Consider the following 15,336-nt stretch of genomic DNA (forward strand, 5'->3'; position numbering starts at 1 on the left):
CACCCACATCGCAGGTCACACACTCGACCCCATCTTCACCTCCAGCAATCATGTCTCCTTCAGCCACACTACGGATCTGCTCTGGACTGACCACAGCTGCGTTCACTTCACCTACAACAAGCCCAAACCCACCAACCACCTCCAACCAACTCTGCAAAGAAACTGGAACAAAATCACCACCGACCAGATCTCCTCATCGCTCCTTCTAAACACCCCAGCCCACTCCTCGGACCCAAACCTAGCCGCCGCCAACTTCACCCTATGGTTATCCAACACCGCCGACACCTTAGCACCACTGAAAAAACATCAAAGCAAACCTGGCAACAAGAAGGCCTCGTGGTTCAACGATGATCTTAAGAAGTCCAAGAAACTCTGCCGCACCCTTGAAAAAGCGTGGAAAAAAGACCCAACCACCAGCAGCAAGGACGCCTTCAAAACCGCCACCCGCACTCACCACCAACTAATCCGAAAGGCCAAGAAAACAGCATTCAAGGATCGACTTGACAACAACGCCCACAACAGCAAAGAACTTTTCAACATCGTCAAGGAGTTTTCCAATCCCTCGGCCAACTCCAACGACATCACCCCCTCTCAAGCCCTCTGCGACTCCCTAGCCTCATTCTTCCACAACAAGATTGCAGACATCCACAACAGCTTCGACAACCAACCTGGAACCCAACCCACCCAACCATATGCTGAACACTCTCCCCCCGCGAACACCCTTAACGACTGGAACCCAATCTCCACTGAGGACACCATCCGCCTGATGAACTCCATCCACTCAGGATCCCCCACAGACCCATGCCCTCACCACATCTTCAACAAAGCAGACTCCGTCATAGCACCGCACCTCCGAGACGTCATCAATTGCTCCTTCAACTCCGCCACCTTTCCGGAAAACTGGAAACACGCTGAACTCACCGCCCTTCTGAAAAAACCCACAGCGGACCCCACCGAACTAAAAAATTACCGCCCCATCTCGCTCCTTCCATTCCAGGCCAAAGTAATCGAGAAAGCGGTCAACAACCAGCTCGCCGCTTTTCTCGAAGCCAACAAATCCCTCGACTCCTCACAATCTGGCTTCCGAGCAAAACACAGCACTGAAACCGCCCTCATCGCAGCAACAGACGACATTCGAACTCTACTGGACAATGGAGACACAGTCGCCCTCATCCTCCTCGACCTCTCTGCAGCATTCGACACAGTCTGCCACAGCACCCTTTTACAACGCCTCAGCAACATCGGAATACATGGAAAAGCACTTGAATGGATCACCTCGTTCCTCACCGGAAGAACCCAGAGAGTCCGCCTTCCACCATTCAAGTCCGAGGCCACCGAAGTCATCTGTGGCGTACCACAAGGATCCTCTCTCAGCCCCACCCTCTTCAACGTATACATGAGCCCCCTCGCGACCATCGCCCGCCAACACAACCTCAACATCATCTCTTACGCGGATGACACTCAACTGATCCTTTCTCTCACCAAGGACCCCAACACCGCCAAAACTAACCTACACGAAGGAATGAAAGAAGTTGCTGAATGGATGAAACACAGCCGTCTGAAACTGAACTCAGATAAAACAGAAGTCCTCATCCTAGGTACATCCCCCTCCGCATGGGACGACTCTTGGTGGCCGGAAGCCCTTGGAAAAGCACCCATCCCGACAGACCACGCACGGAACCTAGGCGTTATCCTGGATTCTTCACTTTCAATGAACAGACAAGTCAGCGCCGTATCCTCATCCTGCTTCAACATTCTTCGCATGCTCAAAAAAACATTTTGCTGGATCCCCACCGAAACCAGGAAAACAGTCACCCATGCTCTGGTCACGAGCCGACTGGACTACGGAAACACCCTCTACGCAGGCACTACCGCTAAACTTCAAAAGAAACTCCAACGAATCCAAAACGCCTCAGCCAGAATCATATTAGACATCCCACGCAACGAACACATCTCTGGTCACCTGAAGGACCTCCACTGGCTACCCGTCAATAAGAGAATCACTTTCCGACTGCTAACCCACGCACACAAATCACTCTACGACATCGGACCAGAATGCCTCAATTCAAGACTGTCCTTCTACACCCCCTCCCGCCAACTACGCTCCTCCAGCCAAGCCCTCGCCACTATACCTCGCATCAACAAGACCACCATGGGAGGCAGATCCTTCTCCTACCTGGCTGCTAAAACATGGAACTCACTCCCCACTCACCTTCGCCTTACCCAGAACCACCTAGCTTTCAGAAAACAACTTAAAACGTGGATATTTGACAAGTAATCCTCCCCCCCCCTCCTTAGCGCCTTGAGACCCTCTGGGTATGTAGTGCGCTATATAAATTCTCTGACTTGACTTGACTTGACTTCCACCTGGAATGGTTGGGTTCGTTGGTGCATGGAACAGCACGTGGATCCCGTGGGGGCAGGACTTCCCTGCATTATAATACATTTCCTTTCCTCGAAGGGGTCGGAAGGATTAGCTTATCGCTCTGTTAATAACTTCCGTTCCGCAATTTCGGCGGGACATTCCCAGATTGATGGTAAGCCGGTAGGTATGCACCCTACGGTATGTAAGCTCTTGAAGGGGATTCGAGTAGCGAATCCACCTCGACCGAAGTACACGTCCTTGTGGGATGTTTCTTGGGTACTCGATTTTCTTGCGAAGTGGCCACATAAGGATCTGTTGTCCAGGAAACAACTTTCAGCCAAACTCGCCATGTTGCTGTGTCTGTCGGCTTGCCGACGCTCCTCGGACGTGAAGGCTCTGGATATTACGGGTAGAGTATTCACCCCTGAAGGGGTTTCCTTTAATATAACGGCCAGAACCAAAACTATGTCTAGATGGGTTGATTATTTTGCTTTTCCCAACAATACCAAACTTTGTGTGGTTCAATGCCTTAAAGCATATGAAGAGTGTACAAAAAATGTCAGGCCTCAGGGTGTTTCGCAATTATTGATTGCTTTACAGAAACCATTCGACCTGTTACTGCGCCTACTATAGCCAGGTGGTTGAGATACATTATGCAGGAAGCGGGTTTTGATACCCAGGTGTTTGGAGCACATTCTGTTCGGGGCGCCATGGCGTCTAAAAGTTTTATGTTGGGGTGTACTATTCAGGATATATTGCATTCAGCTGATTGGTCTTCTGAATCCACTTTCAAACAGTTTTACTATAGGCCGGTGTGTGATATTTCCTCTGTGGTGTTTCAAGAGCGTTAAACTAGCATAATACGAAGCCTCCGGTCCTGTAATAGAATAAAAAATTAGCTAGCTATCGCGCCAAGAATTTTAAATTCTATTAAGGACACGGAGGCAAGGATTATCCCACTCGGTTGTATTACATGCATTGTAATATTTGCCCACCCATGTTTATAATCTGTTCATGCAGATTTTATGGGCATTATTTTTTTCTCATTCTTCTAGGTTCTGAGAAGAAGATGGACTGAGTACATCTCTGGCTAAGGAATTCTTTCCTGTTTGCTGTTCTTCCATGTTGGAGGCTGTTATGTTGGACTTCAGTTATTTATGGACCTATGTTCGAAGCAAAGAAAGAGGAGGATATCCGGGAGTGACCAGGTCTTATGGACTATTGCAGGAAGTGATGTGTGTTTAGCATCATAGGAAATGTAGTTTGTTGTGGTACAACTTAAATTTCATTGGCTGCTGTGTGTAGCATATTAAAGAAAGAGAAGCATAATCCTCGCCTCCGTGTCCTTAATAGAATTGAAAATTCTTGGCGCGATAGCTAGCAAATTTTTTAGTCTTACCTCGTGCAGTCTCCGCGAATGCCTTCCTGCATCCACGACGTTGGAATCCTCTTTCCGCGTATGAAACTCTTCATTGAATCTCCGTGCCTCCATTCCCTGCGCATTCACTAAGTATGCACAAGCATCTGAGCAGTGCAGCGTCACACAATTAACCTTACGTGACCAGCGTACAGAAGCCATCTTGCTTGTGTTTTTCTTGAATTGGAAAAGTCCTCCGCCTGCCAGTTCTGAGACAGGCACATACTTTTTGCAAAACATTTATGCGCTTAAGTTGTTGGATGGGATTGCGGCGTGTCAACCTCTGTGACACACACGCACTGTAAGTTTAGTTTGTTGCATCTTAGTGTTTTGGTTTCCTTATTGCGTGTTCTTTCTTTGACACGCACACACTATAAGGAACACATCGTGGTCACTTGAAGTGCCTCGTTTAGCAAACATCGCCTCATCATTTTGCGTGTCCTTTCTGTGACAAGCACACATTATTGGGAGAACATCGTTTTCTTCTTGTGTGCCTCTTCTGTGACATGCACACAACATTGGACATTGGGAGAAATCCTTTGGCAGAATATCTGCAAGCTTACTTTGGTAAAATTTATTGTGTTCTCAGTTTAACAAATTACAATTTTGTGTGCTTATTTTTTATCAGTGTACCTTCTCTGTGACACGCTCACACTGTTGTATTTACTTCTCTGGCTTTACATGCACAGTACTAGTTTGTAAATGTTTTTTTTACTGTGGTGAATTTCTTTTCTTATAGGTCGCTCTACATAGTATGCTACTTCTGTAACTTATTTTGTACCTTTATCAGTTCTGTGTAATACATCATTTAACTTTACATTTACCGTGCAAAATGTTACAGCTCCTCCTTTCTTTCTCATAACGCCTCGGGAACCACTAGTTAAATGGCAGAAATGGAAAAGGGTATTTGAGTGCTATGCCAAGGTTTGTGGGGTTAGTCTCAGTGCTGAGCGCAGATCTTCCCTTATGCTTCACTGTTTAGGATCGGAAGGGCAAGATGTTTTTGACCATCTCCCTGAACTCAGTGATTCGGAGGGGAAAGATTTAAACGAGTTTGAGATATGCATGAAAAACTTGGACAAACACTACTTGCCTAAAGTTAGCACGATTTTGGAGAGATATCAATTTGCCAAAAGGTCACAAAATTAAGGTGAAAGTATTGAGGCATACATCACTCAACTCGGAAAGCTTGCTTCTTCTTGTAAGCTTGCAGGTTTGTTGGATGAGCGAATCAGAGATCAATTCATGTTTGGATGCAATATTGAAAAGATTCGTGAAGAGCTGTGGTTGAGAGATGAACCCTCTTTGGAGGAAGTAAGTCAAGTGGCAAAAAGGGTGGAGCATTCCGTTAGGTGTGTTAACACCTTAAAGAAGGATAAACTAGATAAGCAAACTACAGTTCAAGTAGTCAAAGATGAAGTGAAAACCATGTCTAAACCTGATGCTGTTCCTAAGATAAAAAAGATTCCTGTTGCATACAAATGTTTTAGGTATGACAAATTAGGACATTTAGCTAATGATATAAAATGCCCTGCTTTAAATGTTATTTGTTCTAAGAGTAAAAAAAGGGGCATCTTTCTGTGGTTTGCAGAACCAAAATTCCCTCTACGAATGTTAAAAGTGTACAGGTTGAGATTCTGGAGGCGGACTTTGTCTGTGGTCAGATAGTTGTCCAGGTAGATTCAGGCTTACAACATAAGTGTTGTCCTCTCGATAACATCATGGTTGAAGACGAACCCACCTGAGTTTTGTTCGACTCTGGTGCCAAGATCACTATTGTTTTGAGAATTTTCAATCAAAATAAATTGCCTCACAAAATCTCCCTTCCGAAGCCTGATATACGCCCTTTAGCATATGGTGGTGAGGTCATTCCATTGCGTGGTTACTTTAATGGGCTCATGGAGTACAGGGACAGGTACACCTCTGGAAAAATATATGTATCTGAAAAAGGGGACAGCATTATTAGCTGGTTCCCCCAAGGGGACTTAGGCGTTATGTTGGATCCAGGCAGAAGTTGTCCCATAAAACTTAAAGAACGGGTTAATGCAATTTCTGAACAACCTTGTCTTGATATTGTTAATAAGATCAAACAAAGTTTTCCCACTGTGTTTAGAAATGAACTAGGGTGCCTCAAGGGGGTTACGCTTAACATACATCTACGTCCTGACTCTCAATCATCTTGTTGCAAGGTCAGAAATGTTCTGTTGTCGGTAAGAGATGAAAAGAGAGATGAATCGGAGAAACTTAAGAAGGGTGGTATAATAGAGGAAGTGGAATGGACGGATTGGTTGGCTCTGGTAGTCGCAGCCCGCAAGGCCAATGGATCTCTCCATCTATGTGTGGACTTGAGGCAACTCAATAAATGTGTAGTGGTGGATCGTTATCCCCTACCCAATATTTCAGAGCTGTTAGTATTGTTAGGAGGAGCTAAGGTTTTCAGCACCATTGACTTAGCTTTGGATTATCATCAAATTGAACTTGCTGAAGCTTCAAGAGGCTACTCAGTATTTATAACAACCTTTGGGACATTCAGATTTGTTAGGATGCCGTTTGGCCTGCTGTCGGCGGTGTCCGTCTTCCAGCGAATAATGAAAAAACTTCTTTAAGGGTGCGAAGGTGTATGTGTCTACCAAGACGATATCCTGGTGTTTGGTTATGATCATAAGGAACATGAGGATCGTCTGTTCAGCGTTTTGGGTAGATTGAGTGAAGCAAACCTCACTATTAAAGCAGAAAAGTGTCAATTTGGAACCTCCTCTAATCACTATTTGGGACATAATGTCTCAGGTGAGGGTATTGCCCCTAAGGCTAATCTTGTTGACACTATCACTCGCATGTCTGCTCCTACTTCTAGGGAAGAACTCATGAAGTTTTTTGGTATGATTGAATATTATAATAAATGTATTGAGAATTTTGCAGAGAACTGTTTCTGTATGAGATCTCTCTTGAGGAAAGGAGTAGAGTTCCAGTGGTCCAAAGAGTGTGACATTGAGTTTCAGGTTCTTAAAGAACAACTCAGCAGTGCCCCTAAACTTAAAAGGTTTGATCCCTCGAAGACTTTGTTTATCACTACTGATGCCAGCCTCAAAGGTTTGGGTGCTGTTCTTCAGCAAGAAGGTGAAGGTGGAATGCAAACTATTATGTTTTTTTCTTGCTGTCTCAAAGATGCTAAATCTCGTTATTCTGTTATTGAACGGGAGACATTGGCTCTATTCTGGGCTGTAAAGAAATGTAAAAAGTTTTCTGTGGGGTATTACATTCTTAATAAGGACTGATCACAAGCCTCTCAGCGAAACCTTCAAGAAGAAGGGGATAGACATGGTGTCTAGTAGAATAATTAAGTGGGTCATAGCTCTTCAAGAGTAAGATTTTGACATAAGATATATTCCTGGCATAGAGAATGGTATAGCTGATACTCTATCAAGACTTGTGGAAAAGGTTGGAAATGATGTACAAGATGAGGATTATGATGATAATGAGATTCAAGTATGTGTTGTTGAGGATGGGATCACAGATGAACATCAGTGGAGTATAGAACTATCTGTTGATCCTGTCCTTTCTGAGCTTATGTCTCTCATTCAGAAGGGGGGGGGGGGGCATTCTAAGAAGCAAGCATCAGAAGAGGCTAGCAAGTTTTGGTGTATTAAGGATGAGATGTCTGTATGTGATGGAGTTCTTCTGCGTGGCACAAGACTGATTCCTCCTTTTAAACTTTGTCAAGCATTAATTAACCCGGCACACAAGTCACATTCTGGAATGTCAAGAACTAAAGAAAGACTTTGCTCTTCCTACTGGTGGCCAGGACTGGATTTACATATTGAGATAGTTATTAGGGATTGCATTGTCTGTTCCATAAGTGATAAGTCAAAAATGTATGAGGGTTCAACCCATGGTGGTAAGAGAATTTTCTTCAGGCCCTTGGAAGGATGTTGATTTGGATATATTTGCACCAATTCACTCTGATGGTCAACAAATATTTGTGTTGGTACTAATAGATCTTTTCTCCAGGTGGCCTGAAGTTCATTTTACGGCCAACTTGCAAGTTATTAAGTTCTTAGAATCATTCATGGCCAAAGAGGGTTATCCTGAAACCATTCTTACTGAAAATGGCGTTCAATTAGCTTCACGAGAAATAGAAGCTGTTCTTAAAAGTCGTGGCATCAGGCACAAGTTATGTTCTTTGTACCACCCAGAGACAATTGGAATTGTGGAAAGGTTCAACAGGGTGCTGAAGGAAACCATCTCTTGGGCTAAAGGGGCTGGTCTTAATTGGAAGGAAGAAGTTTTGAAAAAGGTTGAAAGTTATAGGGTAACTCCACATAGCACGACTGGAAAATCGCCTTTCGTTCTGTTTAGAGGCAGGTCTCTCTGTACCTTGGTTGAGCTCTCTTGGGTAAAACACTTTGAAGCTTTGCTTCTCCCTCTATATTTGGGAATGTAACTCCAGATTGGCGCAAAAGAGAAGAAACTAAGTGTTTATACAGAAAATCATATTTTGATACTAAAGAAACTAAGGTCGTTCTCCACGTTGTTCATCGAGGAATGTTAAAAGGCCATGTTTTTTAAAAGACTTTGTTTTGTGAATGTCATTCTTACTGTTATTGGTATAGTCATTGAGGCTCATTGCATGTACTCTAGTACATTTTGAAGTTTTCTAGAGAAAATGTTTTTATATCTCTAATGCTTTGTTTATTGTTTTTATCTTTTCTTTATTAACGGAGGAAGGTGTGTGGTATGCTGTATGCTACTGCATGCAGCATATTCCTCAGCTGATATCACAGGTTGGTGTTCTGTACTTGCTCCTGGTCTCCCAGGTGATAGAATGTAATGTTTCAAGTGACCAGGACTGTTGCCTTGTCTGGTTGTGGAGCTGTGGATGGGTTATTCTTTAAGAGAAATAAACCTGAATTTCTCCTACAGACCTGCCTCCTTGCATGATCCTTTTAACTCAACTTAGGATCTTACATCTAATAAACATGACTAGGATCTCGGCCATCTTATTTTTCACATATTTGTCTGCCTTTTCTACTGTCATCGAAGAACAAATTAAAATCAGATGAAGTCTGCCAGTCATTTGGAAAAATGTCATACATTTCTGTCACCCCCCCCCCCCCCCCCAAAACTATTGAAAGGTTTTTGGAGTTTGAATCTGAGGCCACCGTCTTATTAAGTTTCCATTGCGCACAGGTTCCCTGGAATCCTGAGTCGCTGCTAGTTTCAGCTGTCGTGTATCCCAATAGTAGTTGTTTACAAATCCCCTACATGACAACTCTGCCCACATTTCATCGTCATTGCCTCCTACGTGCTCCTCTTGGCTCTGTGGTTGTAGGAGAAGGAACTGTGGGGCCACAATTACTGATGGGTTTATTAAGGTCCACAGGTGACCCATCTGAGGCGGGCACGTAGTGTTCTGGTGGTGTTTATTCGATCAGGTCTCCATCAGTTTTTGTCGGTTATTTGTATAGCCTTATATATGTCACGAAGAGTAAAAGAGGGTGGGTATGTAGCGGAAATGTTTGGATTACTTTGGGTAAGCTGCACTTCACCTCTTCACCTTATCCTTCTTCTCTTACTGACCAAGGAGAGGTTGAGGCACAAGGAAGCGATGGGAATGGTCCCACGGTTTCTGGATTCCAAAGGGTGGAAGGAAGATAACCCAACCAAGCCGAGAGGGCCTTCGTTCTCTGTAGAGGGAGGTGCCCCTAACCAGCCAGGGGAGAACAAGGATGAGGGAAGAAAGCATAATGCGAATTACTTCAAGTAATCAAACTTTGCGTTTATTAACACCTATGTTACATTTCATATATTGCTGCATTAGTTTCCAGATCTGCTTGATGCAGTTTGTTAGTGAAGTGTCTCAAAGTATGAGGGATGCTGCCTAATATCTGTGGGGTTCAGAATAGTGAATCTATACTTCATATATGCATTTACCCTTACAATATAGTGGTGGTCGATATTTTTGACGCACTCTTTTGGAAGGTCAGTATTTTTGTCCTAGATATTCTGACCTACAACCCCTCATGTGTGAGGTTTTATTAGATATGGTCACATCAGATATCACCCTTAGTTCTGTTGTTATGTTGCCAATTGACCAGATGATAGAAGGAGGCTCCCCGACGCGGCAATGCTGTTTGCCGAACACAGGCTAGGCACCCACTGACGTTGAGGTTTCCCCTGCAGCAAAAATGTGATAGATGACAGAAACATAGCAAGGATACCATGAGCCCTGGTGCAGCTGGTGACATGCATTAGTGGTGGGGCAAGCAAATCAATTATTTTGACCCACTGGGAGGCACTGTGAGAACCCACCAATGCCTTCAGGGTCAACACCAAAGGTCTCCATCATCAGAGCTCGTTATTACCATGACTGAGAGCTCTGGGCTTGAGGCTAAAGGCAGTGCGAGTTTCGACAGTGCCATTCAACAGATCATCACATAAGAAATATAAAGTTCACTTACCCACTGGCTCCCTTCCCGCGGACCTTGGTGTTCTTCCAGTTTATCAAAGCATATGGTGTCAGAGCCAGCTCCCCTAAGCATTCTAGATGCTGCTCTCAAGTTGTTATTAATGTTAAACAGCATGAGAGAAGCATCAGAATTGGTTGGAGCGGGCTGGCTTGATGCTCCCTTGGGCCTGTGCCTGCTCTCCACCCAGCTGTTTAAGACGTCTATGGTTGGAGAAGTTTAAAGTGCACGTCAGGCTGGCCATCGTAACACAACTGGCCAAAGTGACTTTAAACTCCAGGGGCATGACTCCTCCCCTGCTGCAATGCCCACCCCATCCTGACACTCCGCGTGGGTGGGGAGCAGTGAAAAATAAAATGATAATACGTTTATTTTCGCCTTTGCTGGGCTCTCAGTAGTGGGCAATGCTGCTCCGCCCTGATGGAGGAGCCGAGGCTGCCTGGTGGAAGCAAGGAAGATGCCCCCCTTGACTGGTACATAGGTCATACATTACAGTGTTGTCAGGGTTCAATGGGTCCCTCAGGACTCTGGGCCCCAGTGCCACTGCACCTGCTTCACTATTGTCAGCCACGCCCCGATAGATGCATACTCTGAACTGCTATATGCAGTGCCTAAAGCCAGAGACAGATGGAACCCACTGAGGCACTATTTTTTTACCCCAGCAAAAACGTAAACATTAGACTGCGTATGTACGGTCAATGAATAATGATGCAAACCATCCAAACTTTGATTGGATTGCACAAGTTGATCCTTTTCTGAACTGTACAAATATACAAATATGTTGATTGCTGCGGGAGACAGCCATGACAACGCAGGCTTTACACCGCCCTGCCATTACGTCGCAGCCATCACAGCGCAAGTTGTTACAATGACTTGCGCTGGATGGCGCTAGATACTAAGGAATAGTATGATTTACTATTCCAACACCTTCCCTACTGTTGCGTAGGCTGGAGTTGGAATAGTAAGTCATACTATTCCAAAATCCAGCGCCTACAGCACAAGTCGTTGTAACGACTTGCGTTGTAATGGATGCATCGTAATGGCAGCGCGGTGTAAAAGCCCTCGTTGTCATGATGTACATCTGATTGCAGCTCCTCGAAGCTCTCTCATACACTCAGTTTGTTGTACACCAGGTGTGTGCGTGTGGTATTTTTTCTCTGTGGGTTGGTTATCATGGAGTGGTGTGGCTCACTGGTTAGAGGTGGCAGACCCGGAAGCAGAGAACGGCCCAGGACCAGGGTTCAATTCCCGACGCAGCACGGTTGTGGACCAGGGTCAACGGACTTGATAATTCTCACCTCGGTGCCTACTCTAACCAGGGATCACACTTGGCAACTCTGGGCATTAAGCTTGCCTCATGTCTACAACGGCCCCCCACAGACGCCGGGGATGCCTGGTTTCACCTTGGAGATACCCAGAAGGGACCATCTCACAGGGAAAGCCAGGACGGGTTCCCCAGCGGTCTTCAGCGCCAGGACACCCCGAGATGGGGTAACAGTGCGCTTTACAAGTACCACCATTACATCACTATGATACAAACTTGGGGTCTGCTTAGGATGGTGGGCAGACGCAAGTCCGCCTGCCATCCTTTCAGGAATCGGGACCGCCCGACAGGCTGTCGGTGGTGCCGACATACGCTTTACAATGCGACCCCCACCACGGCGGTTGCAATGCTTATATTTTGTATTGTGGTGGGGCACTGGTAGCTACAGTACCTGCCGCAATACAAAATAGGCGGTGCCTGCCACATGGTGCAGGGATAGGAAGGTGGGCACCATAGGTGCCCCCCAGTGCCCACATCAGAGGGCCAGGATGGAAGTGGGCCCACTACGGGCCCCCAAAGTTACGTTCCACCAGCCTTTTCATGGCGGGATAACCGCCATGAAAAGGTAGGCAGAAAGGGACATTGTAATCCCTATGGCGGTGCCTGGCACAATGGTATTAACTACAGCCCCCTATGCCGCACCAGCAGGCTCAAGGAGCCCTTCGGATACATGGCAGTTGGTCTTCTGACCGCCAACACACCGCCTGCCATCCTACTGTGGTAGGTGGGAAACTTGCTTATGATAGCGGTGAGTCCGCCACCGACGGCCTGCCTGTGGCAGTCTCACCGCCATCCTAATCGGCCCCTTTGTGATTGTAATTGTATTTTAATTGTTTGCCTGGTTTACGTTTTCTTTTTTTTTTTGCTTTATGTACCTGTTGAAACAACCTCAGTATTGCCCCGGAGCCAGAGGGCGCGCATCCTCTCTGCATCTTGTTCGGAGAAGGATGGCCCAGATACCCTGTGCTGATTAAAGTACGCTAGGGACGGCTAGTCCACCGGTCCTCTGCTCCCACTGAAGCTGAGGGTCTCTTTATATCCCACTAGAGTTACGCAAACCTGATTCATGAGTGGTCAACCTAAGTGGCTCAGCAAGGATCCAATAGGCATAGTGAAAGAGAGGAAATTGGGTCCCCCTTCTTCTGGTTTGGTGGTAAATACAGTCACTATTTGGGGAAAAGTGTTCTCCCCAAACCCCTGAGCCCCAGTGGCACTGAACTTGCAGATCTGCTGATAGCTGTGCCCATGGGGACGCTGAAGGGTTGTTTATTGCCCACTGTATTGCGTAAGCTTGCTGGTCAAGTTGACTTGTTGGCAGATAACTGATTGACAGAATGGGATCTCGGGAGATGCAAGAAAGGACCAAGAATTGTGGCCGTGAATTTATGGAAGAAAAAAGATGGAGCAACACTAAATAGATGGACACACAAGGGCCAGTGAGTATGGAAGCAGCAGCGCCGGGCAGGAAAAGAGACCAGAAATGGCTATGTAAAATGTAATGCCATATTTCTTTTTTGGTACATACACAAGCTTTCTTTTTATTAAATTATAACCAGTCCTAAAATGTGACATTTACAATTGTCCTGGTCGTACTACGACTCTCTCCATCCTTCTTGAGGCACATACATTTAATCGTCATCATCATCATCATCATCATCGTCGTCGTCATCATCTTCATCATCATCGTCGTCGTCGTCATCATTATCGTCGTCATCATCATCGTCGTCGTCATCATCATCATCATCGTCGTCGTCATCCTCTTCATCGTCGTCATCTTCAGTATTTACCTTCCCAGAAAGAACGTCTTCGATCCAGTCCTCCAGCTCGTCCGCGGTGGGCAAGTCGTCATCATCTCTGATTTCCATCCATATACTATCAGCCTGTGAAGAAGAAGACAGAGCAGGTCAGAGGGATGCTGATGAGAGACGGTGGTCCTCCAGCATCAAAACACACTATCAGCCTAGGAAGTAGAGAGCAGGTCAGAGGGCTGCTCAGAAGAGACGGTGGTCCTCCAGCATGCCTCAAGAATCAAAAGAGAGATGTACCTGAAATTCCCTTTGCGTGGACATCCTTAAGAAAACCTTTCCACTGGTTTGCATAAGTATCCACGGACCCCTTGGGTCACTTTGTGTAGTGGTCACAGGAGTTTCTGTGGGCAGAACGTGGTTCTCCTCAGCGTTTACGCTCCCTTCTATTTGGTAGACTGGACCCCACACTGGCGACTGTTTCTCGGTTGTTGGCTAATTCTGCTCCAGGTCTGACCATCCTTGGTGGTGATTTGAATGCCAACATAGATAGCCAATATGACACAGATTGCCGTTCGGCAGCCCCGAGATCCCCCAAACCTCTACGCATGGGCTGGGGACCTGGGACTTGTTGACATGAGGCGGATACACCATGGTGAAGATAAGCAATATACGTAATACCCCTCATCCACCCCTATGGCACCTCCTCTCAGATAGAGCAGTTCTTTACTCCCTCAACAGATATCAGTAATACCTACTACATGCACATACTCCCAAGGGGCTCGCAGACCACTCTCCGATGACGCTGACTCTTGGTAGAGCTGGTTGGATAGAGGACTCCAGGTCCCTGCATGCCTGGTGGTTCCTCGATGATTCATTTACGTATTTTCTCCATGTCACTATTACAGCGTATTTCACCTTGTATTAAGGCACAGTCTCCTCCCCGACCACACCCTGGGAGGCCTTTAAAACGGTTGTAAGAGGGGGCTCATTTTCCTACATCTGTGGCAAAACAGAAGACCGCGAGAGGGAACTCCTGCATCTGGACCTTGCTGTTAGTCATCTTGAGCAGGCGTGGCGACCCACCCCGCTGAGATGATACCACAGTAGCTTTAATCAGCCTGACTAGCCTTCAAGTAAAAGCTCCCTGACACTGACCACCTGGGCTGTTCCATTCCCAGGGGAGGGTGTACGAAATGGGAGACAAGGCAGGGAAGCTACTTTACTGGCTTGCAAAGGCAAATAGTATTAACAACTTTGTTTCCAAGCTGCATACCTCTGCAGGAGAGACAGTTTGGACAGCGCGCCCAGTAGAGGCTGAATTTGCCCCTACTATAGTGCTCTATATGCCGATCGTCCGCCTCCCTTCCCTGAGAGATACAGCCCCATTACACAGGGCTTGCCAATGGGAGCCCTCCCGGCGGCAGAGGGTGGAATTGGGCCGTCCTTTGTCTGCATCAGAGATCCAACTGGCCATCCCATCAATGATCTTGGCCAAACCCTTTCGTCCCAATGGTTTTCTGCCAGAGCGTTTTAAAAGATGCTCCTCCCTGCTAATCCCCCACGTACAGGCATTGTATGAAGATGACCTTGACATGCGTGGGGTGGTCTAGGACTACCATACCAGTCATCCTCAAACCGGAAGAACCCCCAGAGGAGTGTGCCTCTTACCGCCTTGTCAGTTGTCACTGGCCACTCACTGAGTAACAGTGGCGCGCTCATTGGTCCGTGTGCACCAAAATGGGTTCATGTCCAACGGAAGGGTCAGCCATTTCCTACGCTGTTGGCATTTGGCCTTGGCCTGCGCGGAAGAGTTATTACACGTCTAATGGATATAGAGAGAGCTTTTGACTAAGTTCACTGGCCTTTCCTGGCTGTGGGGGAAGAGAGGAAATAAAAAACATACAAACACCTTTTCACCGGCCACCACCTCTCCTCCGGCTTCTTCAGCTTCCTTCTCCAGTCCTGAAGAAGCTGCAGAAAGCACCCGGTACACAGCCACCCCACAGCCAATCGCAATG

At 46.3% G+C, this 15,336-nt stretch overlaps 1 protein-coding gene across 2 annotated transcripts in view; it reads right to left on the reverse strand.

Moving 5' to 3' along the window:
* Positions 1 to 13,076: 13,076 nt before the first annotated feature.
* Positions 13,077 to 15,336, reverse strand: part of CASQ2 (calsequestrin 2) — a 177,543-nt gene continuing 175,283 nt past the window's right edge. For both annotated transcript variants that reach the window (XM_086935859.1, XM_086935858.1), the window contains one exon: positions 13,077 to 13,450. In XM_086935859.1, coding sequence (XP_086791985.1) covers positions 13,199 to 13,450 — 252 coding nt within the window. In that variant the 3' untranslated portion in view covers positions 13,077 to 13,198. The remainder of the gene's footprint in view (positions 13,451 to 15,336) is intronic.

The sequence above is a fragment of the Lissotriton vulgaris genome, chromosome 8 (assembly GCF_964263255.1).
Source record: "Lissotriton vulgaris chromosome 8, aLisVul1.2, whole genome shotgun sequence".
Classification (NCBI taxonomy): domain Eukaryota; kingdom Metazoa; phylum Chordata; class Amphibia; order Caudata; family Salamandridae; genus Lissotriton; species Lissotriton vulgaris.